This window comes from Mobula birostris, chromosome 15, assembly GCF_030028105.1.
Source record: "Mobula birostris isolate sMobBir1 chromosome 15, sMobBir1.hap1, whole genome shotgun sequence".
NCBI lineage: Eukaryota > Metazoa > Chordata > Chondrichthyes > Myliobatiformes > Myliobatidae > Mobula > Mobula birostris.
Window position 1 is genome coordinate 79,366,289 of NC_092384.1, and position 22,679 is coordinate 79,388,967.

At 44.6% G+C, this 22,679-nt stretch overlaps 1 protein-coding gene across 1 annotated transcript in view; it reads right to left on the bottom strand.

The window, feature by feature from the left end:
* dync1li2 (dynein, cytoplasmic 1, light intermediate chain 2) overlaps window positions 1-17,850 on the bottom strand; it is a 132,380-nt gene extending 114,530 nt beyond the window's left edge. Inside the window, exons 1-3 of the mRNA XM_072279977.1 lie at window positions 17,713-17,850; window positions 16,798-16,871; window positions 15,396-15,512 (exon numbers count right to left, since the gene is read on the bottom strand). Coding sequence (XP_072136078.1) covers window positions 15,396-15,512; window positions 16,798-16,871; window positions 17,713-17,804 — 283 coding nt within the window. The 5' untranslated portion in view covers window positions 17,805-17,850. The remainder of the gene's footprint in view (window positions 1-15,395; window positions 15,513-16,797; window positions 16,872-17,712) is intronic.
* Between the last annotated feature and the right edge of the window lie 4,829 nt (window positions 17,851-22,679).

Genomic DNA, 22,679 nt, shown 5'->3' on the forward strand with positions numbered 1-22,679 from the left:
TTACAATGCAACACATAAGAAAAAACTAACTTACAAGAAGACCAAAAGGAAAAAAAAGTGAGGAAGTGTATATTGGTTTATTTTCCATTCAGAAATCTGATGATGGAGGGGGGAAAACGCGTTCCTAAAATATTGAGTGTGCCTTTTCAGGCTCCTGTGCGCCCTCCTTGATGGTAGTAATGAGAATATGATTGTAACAGCATATATCTGCAAGTGTTCTCCATCAGCAAGAATAATACAACATAAAGATCTACATAAGCTCAATGTTACAAACAGATTTTGTCCTAATCTGGGGCATTACTGCATACATCTGAACATGCTGACAAGTTGGATTACCAGAGACACCCAAATGATCACTTGTGGCTGGAAGTTGGGCAAAAAATATTGGTTAACGATTTAGCTGTGAAGGATAATAAAACAGAGCCAGAAATTATCTTCGCAAGAGATTCTGCAGAAGCGTGAAATCCAAAGCAACACACAAAATACTGGAGGATCTCAGCAGATCAGGCAGCATCTATGGAAATGAATAAACACTCAATGTTTCTGGCAGAGACTGGAAAGGAAGGGAGAAGATGCCAAAATAAGGTGAGGGAGAAGAAGGCAGACAAGCTAGAAGGTGAAATCAGGTGGGTAGAGGTGGGGGCGATGAAGTAAGAAGCCAGGACGTGACAGGTGGAAAAGGCTAAGGGCTGGAGAAGGAATCTGATAGAAGAGAGTGGACAATGGATGAAAGGGAAGGAAGGGCACCAGAGTGAGGGGAAAGGTAGGTTAAGAGAAGAGGTAAAAGGCCAGAGTGGGGAATAGAAGCAGAGTTTCAAGTATACATCCTGATTAGCTCAACATTAACCAGATCACTCTCCTGATTTCCAATGAAGGACATGTTACCCTGGACAAGTCACCCAGCTCCCACCTTTCACCTTCTTCTCAAAAACTACCTCCATGACCAAGGTTTTTGTGACATCTGTCTCTATATTTGTTTTGCATCTTGGGATGCTTCTTATAGACAAAGCACAACCTGTGATCCAGACATCACCTTGCAAGAATGACCAATAACTATGACACAGCAGGATGAAGGTTATCAAATATAAAAAGACCTCAGAAGATTTAAATAGATTTGGTGCAATGCTACTAACATCAAGACATCAGAATACATGAAATGATTGGAGTTAGCAGCCTTGATACACTGCAGTCCAAGTTGGCCTGGAACTAACAACATAGTTTAAAGGGCACTGCAATGCAAGTTTTATGGATAATTGCCACTTCTCAAGTATCTGATAAAATTCTGACATGCGACATATACCTGCCAAAAATGACCCCTAGCATCAGACACAGACAAGAAAAGGTTAGGACTTTCAGATTGGTCAGATGATCCTGTTAGAGTGCAGAAAATCAAAGAAAAATGTTCAAAGTTCAAAGTAAACCATCATATACAACCCCGATCCATTTTCTTGTGGGCATACACAATAAATCTACAGATTCAATGACACACCACCCAACTAAGGCGTTCAACCAGACTGCAGAAGACAACAAATAGTGCAAGTACAAAAAGAAAGAATGAATAATAAACACACAAGCAATAAATATCAAAAACAGTAATTGAAAAAGAGAACACAGGTTGCGGGAACATTTCAATGATGGGGGCAAGTGAAAATATTCCCTTTAGTTCAAAAACCTGATGGACGAGGGGCACCTGGTAGTACGAGTCCTGAGGCTCTTGTACCTTTTTCCTGATGGCAGCGGCAAGAAGAGAGTATGTCCTGGGTGGTGGGGGTCCTCGATGATGGATGCTGCTTTCCTGTGACAGCATTTCATGCAGATGTGCTCAGTAGTTGGGAGGGTGCTATTCGTGATGGACTTGGTAGTATCCGCTACTTTTTGCAGGATTTTCCGTTCAAGGGCACTGGTGTATCCATACCAGGCTGTGATGCAACCAGTCAATATGCTTTCCACTAGACATCTATAGAAGTTTGTCAAAGTTTCAGATGTAATATTGACTCTCTGCAAACTCATAAGTAGAGCTGCTGCACTTTCTTTGTATTTGCGCTGACATGCTGGGCTCAGGATGGGACCTCCGAAACAATAACACCAAGGAATTTTAAATCGCTCATCCTCCGACGAGGATGGGTTCACAAACCTCTGATTTCCTTCTCCTGAAGACCATAATCAGCTCCTCGATCTTGCTGACATTGAGTAAAGAGGTTGCGATGACACCACTCAGCCAGATTTTCAATCTGCCCCACATATGCTGACTCATCCAAGGTTCATTTGTTATCAAAGTATAGAACTTTGAAATTCTTCTCCTCCAGGTAGCCATGAAACCAAGAAAGAAAAGGCAGGCAGCACAATCATCAGTCCCCACATCCCACCTCCTCGCAAGAGCCAGTATGCAAGCCAGGGCAGTATGATATAGAGAGCCAGCTCTGCCTCTTTATGCAGCTGATGAATCCAGAGGAACGGCAGAGAACGATACAGTTTAGCACCAGTGGCATCGCAGGAGTTACCAGTCAGCATTGAACTCAATACAGGGCTGCCATAGAGACTCCCAACTTTGGATTTTTTTTCTTGGAGTTTACTCCTGAAACCTTCTCCACAACTGGGTATTGCCACAAGGAAGCAATGGTTTGAGTTACTAAAATAAATCCCAAAAACCATCAATGGAGACATAGTTACAAGAAAAAGTTTGTGAACCCTTTGCAGTTACCTGGGTTTCTGCATTAATTACTCATAAAATGTGGCCTGATCTTCATCTAAGTCACATTAGTAGACAAACACAATCTGCCTAAACTAATAACACAAACAATTGTACTTTTCATGTCTTTATTGAACACGTTGTTTAATCATTCACAGTCCAGACTGGAAAAAGTATGTGAACCCTTGCATCTAATAACTGGCAGAACCTCCTATAGCAGCAATAACCTCCACCAAAAGTTTCTTGAATCTGCTGATCAGACTTGCACAATAGTGAGGAGGAATTTTAGGCCTTTCCAGCCTGGAAAACTGTTACAAAACTGTTTCAGTTCATCAATATTTTTGGGATACCCCGCATGAACAATCCTCTTCAGGTCATGCCACAGCATCTCAAATGGGTTAAGGTCTAGATTCTGACTTGGCCGTACAAAAAACATGAATTTTCTTCCTTTTAAACCATTCTGTTGTGACCTACTCTTGTGTTTCGGATTATTGTCTTATTGCATCATCCAACTTCTATTAAGCTTCAGATGATGGACCGTTGCCCTGACATTCTCCTGTAAAATGTCTTGATACAATTTTCAATTCATTGTTCCCTCAACGATTGCAAGCTGTCCAGGCCCTGAGGCAGCAAGGTAGCCCCAAACCACGATGCTCCTTCCACCGTGCTTCACAGTTGGGATGAGGTTTTTATGTTGGTGTGCAGTGCCCTTTTCTCTCCAAAAATAGTAATACACATTTCTGCCAAAAAGCTCAACTTTCGTCTCAACTGTCCATAGAAACACTGTCCCAGAAGCATTATGGAACATCCAGGTGGTCTTTTGCAAACTTGAAATGTGCAGCAATTTTTTTTCGGAGTGCTGTGGTATTCTTCATGGTGTCCTTCCATGAACACCATTCCTGTTCAGTGTTTTTCTTACAGTGGACACAGCAACAGAAATTTTAGCAATTTCTAGAGATTCTGCAGGTCTTCTGCTATTACTCTTGGGTTCTTTTTCACCTCCTTCAGCACTGCATGCTATACTCTTGGTGTGATCTTTGCAAATGCCTACCTTAAGGGAGGGTAGCAATAGTACTGTACATAAGAACATAAGAAATAGGAGCAGGAATAGGCCATCTGGCCCTCCAGGCCTGCTCCGCCATTCACTAAGATCTGGCCATGTACTCATCCACACCTACCTGCCTTTTCACCATAACCCTGAATTCTCCATCTATGCAAACATCTATCCAACCTTGTCTAACTGAATTTCAAGCAACACACATCAAAGTCGCTGGTGAACGCAGCAGGCCAGGCAGCATCTCTAGGAAGAGGTGCAGTCGACGTTTCAGGCCGAGACCCTTCGTCAGGACTAACTGAAGGAAGAGTGAGTAAGGGATTTGAAAGTTGGAGGGGGAGGGGGAGATCCAAAATGATAGGAGAAGACAGGAGGGGGAGGGAAGGAGCCAAGAGCTGGACAGGTGATAGGCAAAAGGGGATACGAGAGGATCATGGGACAGGAGGTCCGGGAAGAAAGACTGGGGGGGGGGGGGGAAACCCAGAGGATGGGCAAGAGGTATATTCAGAGGGCCAGAGGGAGAAAAAGGAGAGTGTGCATAAAAATAAGTAACAGATGGGGTACGAGGGGGAGGTGGGGCCTAGCGGAAGTTAGAGAAGTCGATGTTCATGCCATCAGGTTGGAGGCTACCCAGACATTCCTCTGTCTCCGCCGCATCTGCTCTCAGGATGAGGCTTTTCATTCTAGGACGAGGGAGATGTCTTCATTTTTTAAAGAAAGGGGCTTCCCTTCCTCCACTATCAACACTGCTCTTAAACGCATCTCCCCCATTTCACGTACATCTGCTCTCACTCCATCCTCTCGCCACCGCACTAGGAATAGGGTTCACCTGGTCCTCACCTACCACCCCACCAGCCTCCGGGTCCAACATATTATTCTCCGTAACTTCCGCCACCTCCAACGGGATCCCACCGCTAAGCACATCTTTCCCTCTCCCCCCCCTCTGCATTCTGCAGGGATCGCTCCCTACGCAACTCCCTTGTCCATTCGTCCCCCCCATCCCTCCCCACTGATCTCCCTCCTGGCACTTATCCGTGTAAGCAGAACAAGTGCTACACATGCCCTTACACTTCCTCCCTTACCACCATTCAGGGCCCCAAACAGTCCTTCCAGGTGAGGTAACACTTCACCTGTGAGTCGACTGGGGTGATATACTGCGTCCGGTGCTCCCGATGTGGCCTTTTATATATTGGCGAGACCCGACACAGACTGGGAGACCGCTTTGCTGAACATCTACGCTCTGTCCGCCAGAGAAAGCAGGATCTCCCAGTGGCCACACATTTTAATTCCACATCCCATTCCCATTCTGACATGTCTATCCACGGCCTCCTCTACTGTAAAGATGAAGCCACACTCAGGTTGGAGGAACAACACCTTATATTCCGTCTGGGTAGCCGCCAACCTGATGGCATGAACATCGACTTCTCTAACTTCCACTAGGCCCCACCTCCCCCTCCTACCCCATCTGTTACTTATTTTTATGCACACATTCTTTCTCTCACTCTCCTTTTTCTCCCTCTGTCCCTCTGAATATACCTCTTGCCCATCCTCTGGGTTCCCCCCTCCCTTGTCTTTCTTCCCAGACCTCCTGTCCCATGATCCTCTCGTATCCCCTTTTGCCTATCACCTGTCCGGCTCTTGGCTCCATCCCTCCCCCTCCTGTCTTCTCCTATCATTTTGGATCTCCCCCTCCCCCTCCAACTTTCAAATCCCTTACTCACTCTTCCTTCAGTTAGTCCTGACGAAGGGTCTCGGCCTGAAACGTCGACTGCACCTCTTCCTAGAGATGCTGCCTGGCCTGCTGCGTTCACCAGCAACTTTGATGTGTGTTGCTTGAATCTCCAGCATCTGCAGAATTCCTGTTGTTTGCGTCTAACTGAATTTCCTCCACTTGTAGACAATTTCTTTTACTGTGGACTGATGAACACTCCGGTCTTTAGAAATGCTTTTGTAGCACTTTCCAGTTTCATGCACTTCTACGATTCTTCTTCTAAAGTCTTCCGTAAGTTGTTTTGACTGAGGCGTGGTGCACAAACAGACCTTTCTTGACAAAAGCAGGCTCTGTCAGTAACCTAACTTCATGCATCATTTTTATAGGGCAGGGCACCTCCACAACCCACATCTCTTATCTATTCTCAGTGACTGGAACACTTCACTCCAAATAACTTTTGTAGAAGGTATTGCCCCAGAGGTTCACATACTTTTTTGAACCTAGACTTTGATTGTTTAAATGATGTGCTTAGCATTGATGAGAAGTAGTACAATTGATTGCGTGATATTAGTTTAGGCAGATTATGTTTGTCTATAATTGTGACCTGGATGGAGATCAGACCACATTTTATGAGTAGTTAATGCAGAAACCCAAGTAATTGCAAAGGGTTCACAAACATTTTCTTGCAACTGCATAAAACGGAAAATGAACAACTTCAAGTCAGAAAAAGGTCCACAACCAAAGACATTAACAAACAACTTACATCACAGCAACCGGACAGGATGTCCCCAGGCTACTGTGGGAAGCGAGGGAGGAGATTGCAGAGCCTCTGGCAATGATCTTTACATCATCAACGAGGACGAAAGAGCTTCCAGAGGATTGGAGGGTTGCGGATGTTGTTCCCTTTTTCAAGAAAGGGAGTAGGGTTAGCCCAGGAAATTATAGGCCAGTGAGTCTTACTTCAGTGGTTGTTAAATTGATGGAGAAGATCCTGAGAGGCAGGATTTATGAATATTTGGAGAGGGATAATATGATTAGGAATAGTCAGCATGGCTTTGTCAAAGACAGGTTGTGCCTTACGAGCCTGATTGAATTTTTTGAGGATGTGGCTAAACACATTGATGAAGGTAGAGCCGTAAATGTAGTGTATATGGATTTTAGCAAGGCATTTGATAAGGTACCCCATGCAAGGCTTATTGAGAAAGTAAGGAGGCAGGCAAGGAGTTATTGTGAGAGGGACAGAGAGGGAAAAAAAAGGAAAAAAAGGGGGAAATAATAAATAAATAAGGGATGGGGTAAGAAGGGGAGGAGGGGCATTAACAGAAGTTAGAGAAATCAATGTTCATGCCATTTCTCTGTCTGCCAGAGAAAGCAGGATCTCCCAGTGGCCACACATTTTAATTCCATGTCCCACTCCCATTCTGATATGTCAATCTCTACTGTCAAGATGAAGTCACACTCAGATTGGAGGAACAACACCTTATATTCCATCTGGGTAGCCTCCAACTTGATGGCATGAACACTGACTTCCGTTAATGCCCCTCCTCCCCTTCTTACCCCAACCCTTATTTATTATTTTCCTTTTTTTTCTCTCTTTGTCCCTCTCACAATAACTCCTTGCCTGCTCTCCATCTTCCTCTGGTGCTCCCCTCCCCCTTTTCTTTCTCGCTGGGCCTCCTGTCCCATGATCCTCTCATATCCCTTTTGCCAATCAACTTTCCAGCTCTTGGCTCCATCCCTCCCCCTCCTGTCTTCTCCTATCATTTCGGATCTCCCCCTCCTCCTCCCACTTTCAAATCTCTGACTATCTCTTCCTTCAGTTAGTCCTGACGAAGGGGCTCGGCCCAAAACATTGACTGTACCTCTTCCTAGAGGTGCTGCCTGGCCTGCTGCGTTCACCAGCATTTTGTGTGTGTTGCTAGAATTTCCAGCATTTGCAGATTTCCTCGTGTTAATGCTCTTTTGTGTTATTTATTTAATTGTGTTCTCTTTATCTAGTTTTAGAACTTGCATGAAAATCTGATCACATTTTAGGTCATATTTATGCAGAAAGAGGGTTCACAAACTTTCTGGCACCACTGTACATGCAATTGTTCGATGTGTTTCCTAGTGGTTACCTATGTAGATGCAATTGTTCTGTGTCTTTCCTGGTAGTTACAGGTCTTCCAGCTCTTTCTGGAAGCTTCTTGGGTATCACATTATTTATATATGGGCTATCTGATTGGTTAACTTTTACCTACAGAATTTAAACTGTATAAGGCAAAACCACGTTGCCTCAGCCTCTCTTTCCTGCTTTCACCTTCGCGCTACTAGGCTTTGCTTCCACTACTTTCTTTATCCCTTTGTTTTCTTAGCACTTAATAAACGATCGTAGGCAACAAGTTTTGTGCCTCATTCTTGACTTCTAAAGAATTTGCGATTAAAAACATCAGTATCCAACAGGTTTAAGGACAGGGATGAGTGGGAGTAAATGGTCAGAGTCAGTTAATGAGTCGGGGGCAGGAGCCAGTGGTCAGATTCCAGGCTGGAGCACACCAGTCAAAGGTCAACAATCCCTTAGGACGGATGTCAGGTTGGCAGGCACTGAGGACTAAGACCGGCGATCCTCAGTGCCAATGAACGAGATTGGCGGGCTCCATCGATGGCAGCTGGTGACCCCTCAGGTGAGCAAGTCCTGGAATTGGAGATCTGTGCGAGTCCAGAGTTCAAATTCATTGTAACATTTAAGAGAGATTTGGATAGGTATATGGATTGGAGGGATATTGCCTGGGTGCAGGGAGATAGGACTAAGCAGATTATCAGTTTGGCATGGACTAGATGGGCTGAAGGGCCTGTTTCTGTACTGTAGTACTCTTAAGACTCCAAGGCCTGGAGTTGAAAGCCCTGCGATTAGTGGGTTCTGGGGACAACACCAAAGGTCGAAGGTCCAAGGTAGCGAGTACAGAATTCAAGGCCTAGAAGTTGCAAGCCCAATGTCCGTGACAGTGGGCCCTTGGGGTTGGAGCGGGTATCTCTGTGTGAAAACAGTTTGCTTTTTATTGTTGCTGTTGCTGCTAGTGCTGGTCTGATGAACACTGTGGGCATGCTACAATGGTGCCGTAAGGTATGGGGACACTTGCAGGTTTTCCCCAAGTACATCCTTTGCTTGTGTTGACTGTGAAGGCAAACGACGCATTTTTCAATGTATTTGTGATAAACAAATGAATCACAAAGTTGCAAGGTTTGAGAAGGGGTCAGACTAGAGGCATCTGAAAACCATTTTAAAATGTTGAGTAAGACTAAAAGCCAATAGTTACCTATTCTGTCATCTTCCACCTCTAACCAGGTACACTGTCCTGCTCCTTACCACAGAAGAGTTACTGATGAATCACCCCCACCATCACATCAGACAGCAGTTTCCAATCACTAGCTCCATGGCAAAGTTGCACAAAATCTGACTTCTAGATACTTCTCACCGTTAACGGCTTCTGACTTATTAGTTAAAAAAATGTTTTATCATAAATTTTCCAGTTTATACTATTTTTGTTTAGGATCTGGGCATCTCCAATGATGCCAGTATTTATTGCTTTTCCCAATTTCTCTCAGTGTTGAGCTAACAAAGTGATAAAGGGGGCAGAAAAGGTTCACAAGAACATTACTGGGACAGGAGGGCTTGAGTTATAATAAAAAGCTGGACACACTGCAACTTTTTTTCCCAATCTCTGGAGTGAAGGAGATCAAGGGATGGTATTAGAGAGGCTTATAAAAATAAGGGCAGAGATCAGGAGGATAACCAGAGCCTTTTCCTTTTTTCTTATAGGGGTGTCGGAAACTAAAGGTCACAGATTTAAGGTAAGATGGAAGTAACTTAAAGACACACCCAAGGGGGAACTTTTTTTCCCCCTCACTGTGGCTGCTGTGAAAAATGGAAACTGTAGAGGTGGGCACAACATAAAGAGCACTTGGATAGGGACACGGAAAGGAGAGTTTTAGAGGTACATGGGTTAAATGAGGCTAACTCAGATAGACATCTTGATCAGCTTGGATACATTGCTGTGTAATTCTATAACTCACCCCTTTGACTCCGAATCATACACCCTGAAAAAAGAATGCTCAACCCACCCTGTCTACGCCGACCAGTGGCATCCACCGGCAGTAATCCCATCTTCCAGCACTTGGCTCAAAGATCCTATGCCTCAGGATTCAAATGCTCATTAAGACACTTGTCAGATGGTCAACAACTCTGCTTCCATCACTCTTTCTGGCAGTGTACTTCAGGAACTCAAAGGATCCCCTCTAAATCTCTTTACCCTTACACTAAATCCACATCTTCTAGTTTCATCTACTTCTGATATGGGGATAAGTTTCTTGCACTATCTGTAATTCTCAATTTTTTTTTAAAGATTAGCTTTATTTGTCACATGTACACTGCATTGAAATATACAGTGAAACGTGCTGTTTGCATCAATGACCAACAGTCCGATGATTGTGCCGGGGGCAGCCCACAAGTGTGAGGAAGTAGTGAGGGCTACCATGAGGAACTCCTGAGATGGGATGAGCCACTACTGTTGGTTTAGTATAACCAGGTTTCTGTTGCAGAATTGATGGACTGAAGGGCCAGTTTTCCTTCTCTATGACCCTAAAGAGAGGGAACGAGAGAGATAAGTGAGGTAAGTGGATGAACACAACCTCTTGTCAGAGGGAAGGACGATAGGAATTTTAAAGCTGCAGGAAGTCAGAGAATGAAAGAGGCAGAACCAAGAGATCTAAACTCTTGGGTGGTCTTTCGTTGACTTTGTTATGGTTATTATTCTACAGATTTATTGAGTATGCCCATAAGAAAATGAATCTCAGGATTGTATACTGTGCATACATGTACTTTGATTATAAAATTTACTTTCCTTTGAACTTTAAACATGGGTCCACCCACAATCTCTTTGACCCACTATTGTGGTGGGTGCAGGGTGGTAGAGCAGGGGTTCCAAGCATGGAGTCCACAGACCCCTTGCTTAACGTCATTGGTCCACGGCATAAAAAAGGTTGGAAACCCCCGAGGTACAGAAGCATCAGGACTAGGACTGCCAGACTAGGTAACAGCTTCTTCCCTCAGGCTGTGAGGCTAATGAATACCCTGCCGCCACTGAAGTCTCATCACTAGGACAGCAAGCTGTTTACCTGTACTACACACTACATGCATTTTGAATTATATTTTATTAGCCTATTTATGGTAATAGTTTGGTTTATGTGCTGTGTATGATATGCTTCATGGGTGTCTAGAGGAATGCTATTTTGTTTGGTTTCATTTTTGTACCATCAATAAACGTGAACTTGAAGTGTGAATTTTAAATTGGAATTGTTGAGGGACTTGAGGTCAAAGTGGTCAATGAAGACTGGGCAAGCAGGGCATATATTAAGCTGAAATCTGCAGTTTGCTAAGTGAAAAATCGTGAGAAGAGGGCTGGAATAACTGAAGTTGGGCATGGACTGAAATGGGGCAAAAGCAGGTGATATTGTGATAGAGAGGCCATAGGACCGAAAGCTCAGATTCCTGGAGTGTTATGCAAGTGTTGGCAGACCTCAGGCCTTTGATATCTGTGCAGCCACCTTGAATCACATTCAGAGAACCTCAATCTAAACCAAAGGTAGAACCTCTCACAACAGCTCTCCCTCCCTGTGCATTGGTCTGCCAATAGGAGGTATTTTATACAAAAACCAGTGCAGTGGGTGCCAGCATTCAGTCCATAAAACATTCTAAACTGGTCAACCTGTGGTTGCCTGGTATCAAAACAACTTTACGATCCATTGCTAAAATTGAACAGACAACAAACTGATATAAATACAGCAAAGAACATCACAGCTCAGAAAGAAACAAATGGCAAGAAACTACACACAATGTCATCTCACAATAACCAGGTTAAAGCAAAGGCAAAAATCATCAAATATTCAATGAAACTTACAGGAAATGGAAGGCCTGATACAGAGTGCTGCTTCGTTAACATTTGCTGCAACGTCCTGTTTCAAATTCCCTTTATAAAATACAACTCTGAACCCTGACTTGTAACAGTTTTGCGCTAACTGCTATGCTACTGTGGTGCCCCATGGTACAATACCTCAGTAATGACATCATCTAAACTCAAGTTCTCCATGTTATTATTTCGGGGATCTGTCCTGGGTCCAGTAAGTGCAATTACGAAGAAAGCACGGCAACGCCAAGATTCAGCTTGACGTCTAAAACTTTGACAAACTTCTGCAGATGTGTAGTGGACAGTACATTGACTGGCTACATCACAACGTGGTATGAAAACACAAATGCCCTTGAATGGAAAATCCTACAAAAAGTAGTGGATATGGCCCAGTCCATCAGAGGTAATGTCCTCTGCCATTAAGCACATCAACACAAAGCACTGTCACAGGAAAGCAGCAAGAGTGACCTACCACCACCCAGGATATGCTCTCGGCTCACTGCTGTCATCAGGGAGAAGGTACAGGAACTTCAGGACCACCCCACCAGGTTCAAGAACAGTTATTATCCCTCAACCATCAGGCTCTTGAACAGTGTCCACAACTAATTGTCTCACTTTCAAGGACTCGTCATCTCATGCTGAGTCCTTGCTAAATAATAATTATTTATTATTATTAAACCATTCCTTTGTACTTATACAGCTTTTGCTGCCTTTTGCATACTGGTTCAACGCCCAAGTTGATGTGGTCTTTCATTAATTATAGAGCAGGGAAACAGGCCATTCAGCCCAACTCAGTCATGCTGACCAAGGTGCTTTCTTGAGATTTCTGAAGTGGGCAGCAATTTCTTCCCTCAGACAGTAGGGAAACTCTGGAATTCTCTGCCCCAAGAGCTTCTGTAACTGTGTGTGTCAAGATGTTACTCCAGAAACTAACGGAAAGAATATTACCGTTGTTTCTCTCCCTATGGATGCTCCCTAAATTGCTGGAAGTTCCATTTTCTGCTTTTATTACTGAAGATTCTTAACTATGAAAAAAACATGGCTTAATAGGCTTGTTCTCTCAGCCCAGAGGAAACCCAGATGAAGCTGCTTATAATTAGGTTCTAGATTTCTCTCTTAGCTAAGCAACTCCCATCCAGACAGCAATAGCATAACGAGAGAATTTTCCACAGATGCTGCCTGGCCTGCTGAGTTCCTCCAGCATTTTGTGTCTGTTGCTTGGATTTGCAGTGTCTGCAGATTTTCTCATGTTTATAATTAGAGAATTGTTTTTCTGAAGCACGGTAGGTAAGAATGGAACTTGCTGCCAGCACAAATGGTGGTACAATAAAAAACCCTGTGCACTGATGTACCTTGGAAGGAGGGCCACCAGCAAGGCCGCTGAGCAAGAGCTGTAGCAATGGACTAAAACATCGAGCAGTACAGGCACAATATTCTGATGACCATTTAACCTACTCCATCTAATCCTTCCCTCCCATATAACATTCCATTTCCCTATCATCCATGTGCCTACCTAAGAATCGCTTAAATGTTCCTAATGTCTCTGCCTCTACCACCACTCCCAGCATTCCCTTGTGGTTGTTATTGATGGATTTGCTGAGTACGCCCACAAGAACACAAATCTCAGGGTTGTAAATGGTAACATACAGGTATTTTGATAAGTTTACTTTGAACATTAAATTAAAGGATTGTGACCAGGAATCAAAGCTTGGATCTTTTGTGTAACAGGAAACAACAGACAAGGCATTTGACAAGAGAGCTGATAGAGTTGACAAAGCATTTATTGCTGAAACAAGAAGAATTCTGCAGATGCTGGAAATTCAAGCAACACACATCAAAGTTGCTGGTGAACGCAGCAGTCCAGGCAGCATCTCTAGGAAGAAGTACAGTCAAAGTTTCAGGCCAAGACCCTTGGTCAGGACTAACTGAAGGAAGAGCTAGTGTGAGATCTCTTACTATCTCTTCCTTCAGTTAGTCCTGACAAAGGGTCTCGGCCTGAAACATCGGCTGTACCTCTTCCTACAGATGCTGCCTGGCCTGCTGCGTTCACCAGCAACTTTGATGTGTGTTGCTTGACTCTCAATACAGTTCTACTTGCAATGGCAAATGATTCATTCGTGGAATCAATTAGCACAGAATCAGACCCTTTCATCCCACCTTATCTCTGTCAACCGTGCCCAAATATCCTAGATCCCACTTGCCTGCATCTCTGTCCTCTTTAACTATCCATTGTAGCTACCCAAATGGCTGCTCAAATGTTACAATCTTATCCATCTCGACTTCTTCCGACAGCTCATTCTAGATAACCACCACCTAATGTGTGGAAAACTTACCCTCAGATGTTTAAATTCCTCCCCTCACGCCTGTGCCTTCCATTTCAGGGCTCCCCCGCTCTGGGAAGAAGATTAAATCTACCCTATCCTTCTCAGTTTTATAAATCTTTATCAATGAGAATAAAGCCAGTTTGAACAAGGATCTAGTGCTTTTCCAGCATATAGACAAATAAACTCTTCTCGGGCTTCCAGCCAGGCACAAGTACCAATTTTTAGTTGACGTTCTGATGACAAACTTTGCCACCTTCATCAGGGATGATGCCTGGGCATGTCCAGTCTGGTAGTATTTATACCCCCGTCGTTTGTCTCTCCTGATCAGTTAGGGGGCACCTTGTTTACAATCCAATTCCAGTTCTTACTCAGAGTGAGACCTTTGTCCTTGTTCAAGTTCTTTTCCTCCAGTTTTATTTCAATAGCTTTCTTCACCAGGCGGCCACAAAACCCATTGATGCCGCGCTGTAGTTTTGAGCTGAAGTCAATCCTATGACCACTACAAATGCAAACTGAGAAAATGCTGGAGGCATAGGTGCAAAAGGCAGCACCCATGGAGGGGAATAGTCCACCCTTCATTCTCTGCCTGAAATGATTATTCATTCTGTCCCATAGGTGACACTTGACCAAAAGAGTTCCTCCAGCACTTCAAGTTTCCCAACATCTGCAGAATTTCTTGTGTTCATGGTTTGGAATTGTTGTATTTCTGGGTTCAAAAACCACTATTTCATTTAGCTCCCTTAAGATGCATCAGCCAACATCAAAAGCTTCACAGTTGACTTGCAGACACGTTAATTCAAAAAAAAATCCACAGTGCAACCCCATATTAGTTTTCATCTGATGATGTATTAGGTTACAAGCTGTTGCCTCTTAAAAAAAAACCATGAAAGGCTTGCATCTCTACAGCACTGCCCACAATTTCAAAATATCCCAAGTACTATTGCATTGTAAAGAACACAGCAAGCTGTCAGAAACAGCAGTATCTTTAGAACTACGTCTATGTCAAAGACACAAACCAAGGAAAAAATATTTTCAGGAACAAGGAATAATTTGCCCATGTATCTTGCAGTATTATTGTTTTATATTAATCAGGAAACAAGTGAGGCTTTCGATTACCCTCACCTCCAAAGACGAGGCAGCAACCCCTCAGCAAAGTACTAGAATGACAGGCTAGTTCCAAGTTCAAGTTTAATTATCATTTAACCATACGTGAATATAGCCAAACAAAACAATGTTCCCCCAGGGCCAAGGTGCAAAGCACAGTACCAACAGCACACCACGTATAACATATATAGTTACGATTTCAGTTTGTGCTCAAATGCCAAGTTGGACGTGAATCTACAACACAAGAACCTTTTTCTTCTCAAAGGTACTGCCACTTCACAGAATTCTTCACCTTAAATCTTGCTGAATTACAGACAAACCATTTCAACACAACATACTGCTGACTCAGGATATTTCAGAAAGGCCAGAGGTCTGCTTTGCTCGGCAGTTCATCATAGATTTACCAAGACTGTGAAGGGGGAGGGGGCATGGAGAGAACATACTGTAACCATTTTCAGGGCAGCTCATTAACAAGGCAACAACTTATAACACCACAATCTCTGCCTTCATTAAAACATTCAAACCAAACAAAACGTAAAGAACACAGTGAAGCAGTTAAAGAATCACTGACCATCTCTATCTTCATCGTGTATATTCAGGTACAGATATTCCAGGCCCCTCCCTTTCTTGTTATGTTCTGCACCTTGGAGCTTCGCCATGAGTGTCGTCTTGCCTGATCCGTCCTCACCTAGAGATACGTCACAGCAGTTCATCAATATCAGACACTCTCTAAAAGCGACAGAATAAATAAATGAACCAGATAACTACCCCGCCCGAGGTAATACCAAATTATAATTCAATGTTTTTCTTAAACATTATAAAAAAGTTAAAACTGGAATTCAAGTTAAATTAATTTATGCTCATTTCATAATGCTCAACATTTAATATTTATCCTCAAATACCAGCTGTCTCCTCTTACAAATTACACTGAGATTTAATATTTATCAGTTCAATATGTAAGCAACACACACAAAATGCTGGAGGAACTCGGCAGGCCAGGCGGCATCAATAGAAAAGAAAACAACAGGAATTCTGCAGATGCTGGAAATTCAAGCAACACACATAAAAGTTGCTGGTGAACGCAGCAGACCAGGCAGCATCTCTAGGAAGAGATGCAGTTGACGTTTCAGGCCGAGACCCTTCGTCAGGACTAACTGAAGGAAGAGTGAGTAAGGGATTTGAAAGTTGGAGGGGGAGGGGGAGATCCAAAATGATAGGAGAAGACAGGAGGGGGAGGGATGGAGCCAAGAGCTGGACAGGTGATAGGCAAAAGGCACACGAGAGGATCATGGGACAGGAGGTCTGGGAAGAAAGACAAGGGGGGGGGACCCAGAGGATGGGCAAGGGGTATATTCAGAGGGAGAAAAAGGAGAGTGAGAGAAAGAATGTGTGTATAAAAATAAGTAACAGATGGGGTACGAGGGGGAGGTGGGGCATTAGCGGAAGTTAGAGAAGTCAATGTTCATGCCATCAGGTTGGAAGCTACCCAGACGGAATATCAATAGAAAAGAGTACAGTTGACATTTGGGACCGAGACCCTTCAGCAGGGCCGGAGAGGAAAAAGCTGAGAAGATTTAAAAAGGTGGGTGAGGGGAGAGGGAAACACAAGGTGATAGATGAAACTGGGAGGAGGAGGGATGAAGTAAATAGCTGGTGGTAAAAGAGATACAGGGCTGGAGAAGGGGGAATCTGATAGGTGAGGATAGAAGGCCATGGAAGAAAAGGAAGGAGAAGCACCAGAGGGAGGTGATGAGCAGGCAAGGAGATAAGGCGAGAGAGGGAAAGGGAGAATGGTGAAGAGGGTGAGGGTCATCTCTGGAAGTTCAAGAAATTGATGTTCATGCCATCAAGTTGGAGGCTAAATAATGTACAAGTAATTCATATACATAGACTGATTGCACATACATAAAGTGGCATTATTCCATGCAAGTATTTGCTGATTTTAGGACACACAGGCTTGGTGGTAGGCTTACCTAACACAAGAATATTTTTCCCAGTGGGTAATTTTGACCGGGATCTGGTAGATACTTCACTGAGAATTGAACTCCTGAAAGAAAAGCACTTAGATTTATATCATTACTTTCAGTCACATCAAAGCACTTGACAAGTAACAACAGCTTTCTCAAGCACTGCATTAATGGAGGAAGTTCAAGGGTTAAGGTTAACGTAATCAACATGAACTCACTGAATGGTCGGATCAGCTGTGTGGCCTACTCAGGCACAACCAAGCCCCCACAACGACACCTCAAATGACCAAGCAATTTCATCCAAAAACGTTAAACAAGTAACAAACATTGACCTAGAACTTCCCTCCGCTTTTGCAAATTAGGCGAAGCGGTTCCCACGTTTAACATTGCAACCAAAGCAGTCCGTTTTACAGCACTGCACCGGGATCTTAAATAATGTTGGTGTTGAGCAGGTCGAACAGCACCTACGGAGCTCCCTTCACAGATGTCGCCTCGCCCGTTAATTACTGATTTTATTTAGGTATTTCGCGTTACGGCTGTAAAAACAAGATACTCTACTGATGCTGGAAATCCAGAGCAGCAGCATACGAGACACAACAGGTCAGGCAGCATTTATGGAGAATAACCAGTCGAGACCCTTCATCGGGGCTGGAAAGGACGGGGGGTGGGGGCAGACGCCTCCAGTTCCAGTTGCGTGTTTTATTGGGGCAGAGTTTGGATGGAGCGGGAGGAGACAAGGCAGGGCCGAGGATAAACAACACAAGAGGGTGGGGGGCGTGGAGAGGAAAAGCTGCCCGACCGCGCACCGACACACTGGGGAGGAGGCCCGAGAAGAAGGGAGGAGGGCCCGCCCGGATCAGCAGCCAGAGCCACCGGCCGCCCCAGTAACAACTCCCCCCTGGCTCTCGGTTCTCGACCTACCACAGGTTCTGCCCCTCATCATCCTCCGCTGCCGCCGGCTCCTGACTCTCGGCTGCGGCGCCCACAACCTTCCTCTCCGCCACGGGCGCCATCTCCGCCACTGCGCCCGGTCCAGGGACCCGGATCAATGACGTCACCCCAGCAACGGCAGGACCCCCGCGGCTGTCCCACTCGCTCCCGCCTCGGATGTCATATCGTTCAGTCAGCACTCAAAGTATTCACGGAGTTTTTCTAAAAGATTTGCGGATGGGTATTTTCAATTTTAGTTTTAATCAAAAACGGTCAGACGTCATTTCGGGCAGCTTTCTGGACATGCTGCCATGCGTCCGAGGACGTCATGGACGTCATAGCAACCCAACCTCAGGCCATTCATCGAAAAATTATATTTTATTTCTCACTTTGTCTGGAAGCTTTCTTAATAAATTACCTTTGGTAATTGTGATAGACAGATGTCACAGGCGAAGGACCTCATGTGAGAGAGTCTTCGTTGTCAATGACGTCATTACAATTGGAACAGCACCCAGTTATTAGCCAATCAACACAGCGTCTTGCTCAATCGTCCCAGGATCCTGACCAATCATCTCAGAGCCCTGGGCGGTCTGCGAAGAGGTCTGGCCAATCATCACAGAGACTTCGTCAATCCGAATCCGGACCAATCAGCATAGAACCTGCCCAATCATCTGAGTCCTGAGTTTCAGAGTAGGGGTTGGAGAGGACCTCAACAGATTAAGCACCTCAATGGAGGGATGAGTCATACACACAAGAATTCCTGCAGAGGCTGAAAATCTTGAAAAGACTCAGTTCAGTCCTGTTGAAGGGTCTTGACCCAAAATGTCGACTGTCCATTTTCCTCCACAGATGCTGCTTGACTCTTAGAGTTCCTCCAGTAGGTTGTTTATGACCATGAGACATAGGAGCAGAATTAGGCCATTCGGCCCATCGAGTCTGCTTCGCCATTCCATCATGGCTGATTTATTTTCCCTCAACTCAATTAGCTTAATTCTGCCCCTGTGTTTTATGATCTTATGAGGAAATTCCTGGCCATCTCTATTCTAAAGGTCATCCTTCCATTCTGAGGGGGTGCCCTTGGGTGCTAGACTCTCCCACTACAGGAAACCTCCTCTCCTTGTCTACATTATCTGTGCTTTTCAATATTAGCGCACTTCACATATTGTTGAGGAAATGTCCAGATCTGGCTTTTACTATGGAACAGTTTTTTTTTCTGAATCTCTTTTCAAACTTCATTTCCAATCATAAAAACATAAGAAACCTGAGCGGAAGTTGGCCATCTCGCCCATCGAGCTTGCTCTACCAATCAATAAAATAAAGGCTGATCTGGCCTTGGACTCACCTAAACCTACCTGCCTTTCCCCCATAACCCTGTTGTGCAGAAATGTATCTAATGGTGGATTAAACTTATTTAATGAGGCTGCTTCCCTGAGCAGAAAATTCCATGGATTCACCACTCTCTGGGAAAAGCAGTTTCTCCTCATCTCCATCCTAAATCTACTCGCATGAACCTTCAGGCTATGCCCCCTAGTTCTACTGTCATTTACCAGTAGAAACTACTTCCCTGCCTCTATCTTTTCTATCCCCTTCATGGCTGTATTCACTAAACATGGTAAAGAGACAGAGACACAAGAGACGGCAGATGCTGGAATGAAGAGCAACAAACAATCTGCTCGAGGAAATCAGCAGATCATGCACATTCTGTGGTGGTGGGGGAGGGGGATATCCACCAGTCTCAAAACCCTCCTGTTCCTCACATAGGACCGTCAACCCCCACATCATCTGCTTCCACCCATCACCTACCAGCTCCTTCCTCACGTCTCTTTGTTCAGACTACCTCCCCTCTTCACTCTCAGTCCTGAGGGAGGGTCTTGACCCAAAATGTCAAGTTCAAGTTGAACTATCATTCAACCATACATGACTATAGCCCAATGAAACAGAGCTCCTCCAAGGCCAAGTGTGCAAAGCACATTACCAACAGCACATTGCACATATGGTCACAAAAGCAGAAAAAACACCCAGTTGACAAAAAAATAATAATATAGTCCAAATCCCTGATTGGCATAGTCTACAGATTGATGGTGCATGGAATGTTGTCCTGATCCAGATTGTTTTTTTCCCACTGAGCAAGCACTGGAGGGCGGCACTGGGTGAATACTAGAGGGCAGGCACCGGTGGGAGAAGCCAGTACCCAACCCAGTATGGATTCCAGCATACCCTCTGCTTTCTCCCACACCACCTCATGTGTTTCCTCTTCTGTGTGTGATATGACAGCCTGGCCTGCCCAACAACCAAGGCAATGTGGCTCCCCCCATCGTCAGTCTCCCTAATGAACCAGTGAACCAGACTTGCAGTATTCTACATTACCAATGTCCAACAGGGTCTTGCGATCACGAGAAAAACAGTAGAGAAGACAACAGTTCATTCCCGTGGATATCACTCAACCCACTGTCTCTCTTGTCCCTCTCCCCATCGGGCAGAAGATACAAAAGCCTGAAAGCACCTATTGCCAGGCTCAAGGACACCCTCCAGCCCGTTGTTATCTGACTATTAAATAGTTCTCTAGTATAAGTAGATGGGCTCTTGACCTCACAATCTACCTTGCACCTGCACTTCCTCCATAACTTTATTCTGCATTCTGTTATTGTTTTCCCCTGTACTGCTTCAGTGCACTGTGTAGTAATCTGATCTGTATGAACAAGATGCAAGGCAAGCTTTCACTCACTGTATCTCGGTACCTGTGGCAATACTAAACCAATATCACCATTCCTTCATTGTCGTTGGGTCAAAATAACGGAGTTCCCTCCCTAACAGCACTGTGAGTGTACCTACACCTCAGGGACTGCAGCAGTTCAAGAAGGCGGCTTATCACCACCTTCTCAAAGGCAGCTAGTGATGGGCTGGCGACGCCCACATCCCTTAAATGAATAAATAAAAAATATTCCAATTCCTTCAACTGTTGTAGTAAATGAATACATCAGTACATTGTGCACTCTGTCTAAAATTCATTCCATTTAGTTAGAGATGATGTTTAATGCTACTGACTTCTGTAGTAGTCTAACGCTATCAGGAACGCCGTTGAAACTTAATCCATTGTCTCCGTCACTGGCTCCACAGTGGCCCCTATGGTGATTTAGAGAACTGCAGCAGCGGGGAATTATCCGACTGGCCTGTAGTGCCTCTGCCGACCACTGGAGGCGCTTGTCCACGGACAACAACAACTCGCCATTAGATCGCACCTTCTACTTCAGTAAAAACCCCAATGTACATCTGAGGATAAAGATTAACTGTAGGAGTTATTAATGATACTTTATCAGGAAGGGTAAATAATATTCAGTTTTCAAATGTTGTTTGATGTTGATATTAATTTTTTTTTGGAAGTTTGTTAACTCATGATTAGGGGATTTTAAGGCTCATAGTGCAATGTGGGGTTGTAGTAACACGAATGTGAAAGGGATGGTGGGGGAAGACTTTCTGGAAGAAAAGTATTGGTGTGCTTGAATAATGCTCAGTAGGTGGTAGTAATGCACCTTGTGTTGGTCTGCCATTACTGGAAAAAGCAGAAGAAATCACTGCAAAGTGACCAGAAGTAGACCAAGGTTTAGTAGACCAGTGTGGGGTTTTGGCAGCTAACGAAATGTCCACCATTACACCCACCGCTTCCCATTTTGCTCCCATAATGCACTGTGGGCCTGTCACGGTGCCAGTGGGGGAGGGTCGGTAGGGGAAGACAAGGAAGTCGGGTGGGATGGTGCTGCTCCAGGGGCTCAGTAACCAGAGCAAGCGGGACTGCAGGAAGTCGTCTTTCTGATAAATAACTGGCTTCACATGGTTGTCTGTTTATCGGGTAGTTACCATGGAAGAAGCTCAGCTTTGGAAGAAATTCTGGGAATCAAAAACAAGACAATGGCTGAGGATGTCATTGGGCAACATCATCCTGCTGTTTTCATCAGTAAAGAGGTCAGTGAAGATCAAAATTGCAGGTCCGATGCCTGCGGGTCCGAGAGTCCAGGGCCACGGATTGGAAGACTGGAGGCAGCCTGCCTTGCTATTGGAGGCCTGACTGTGTATGAGGTGAGAGGGTGAGAAAGGGACTTGTTTTGCTTTGTTGTTATTGCTTCTGCTGTTCTGCTGAGAATGCTATGGTGGCCCCCAGTCTCCAATTTCGACTCCACTGCCCTGAGGCTATCGACTCCAGGATCCAAAAATCAAGGGTTAGACCTTCGGGTCTCAGCTTCCACACTTGTATGGACCCCAGTGACCACGACTGCTTCGGGCCCCTACCTCCAGGCTCACCAACTTCAGTCTTTGATCTTCAGGCTTCTACGGTAGGACTTGTCAAACTCTGAACTTTGACCTTGATCTTTGCCCTCTATATGTACCTCTACCACTAATTCTGGCAGCTCGCTCCACACACCCACCACCCTGTGTGTGGAAAAAGGTGCTCTTTAGGACCTCTCACCTTAAACCTGTCCCGGGAGAGGATTCCGGATGCAGCCTCTGTGTGGGATCACCCATCATCCAGTGAACATGGAGGGGCAGCTGGTGTCTGCTGTTCTAGAGGCCTCTCTTCAACACTCACCAAATACTCTGATGTGACACTTCCAATCAGCCCCCATTGGTTCCCCCTGCTGGGTGAGGAAATTGGTAAACTGGTTTATATCAAAGTTCAAGGTAAATTTATTATCCAAACACCGTACATGTATGTCACCATCTACAACCCTGAGATTCAATTTCTTGTGGGCATTCACAGCAAATACAAAGAAACATAATAGAATCAACAAAAGACCACACACTACAAAATGGACAAACAACCAGTGTGCAAAAGACAATACACTGTGCCAAATACAAATAGTTTAAAATAAATAAATAAGCAATAAATATTGAGAACATGAGATGAAGTGTCCTTGAAAGTGAGCCCTGTGAGAACAGTTTGGTGATGGGGCAAGTGAAGTTAT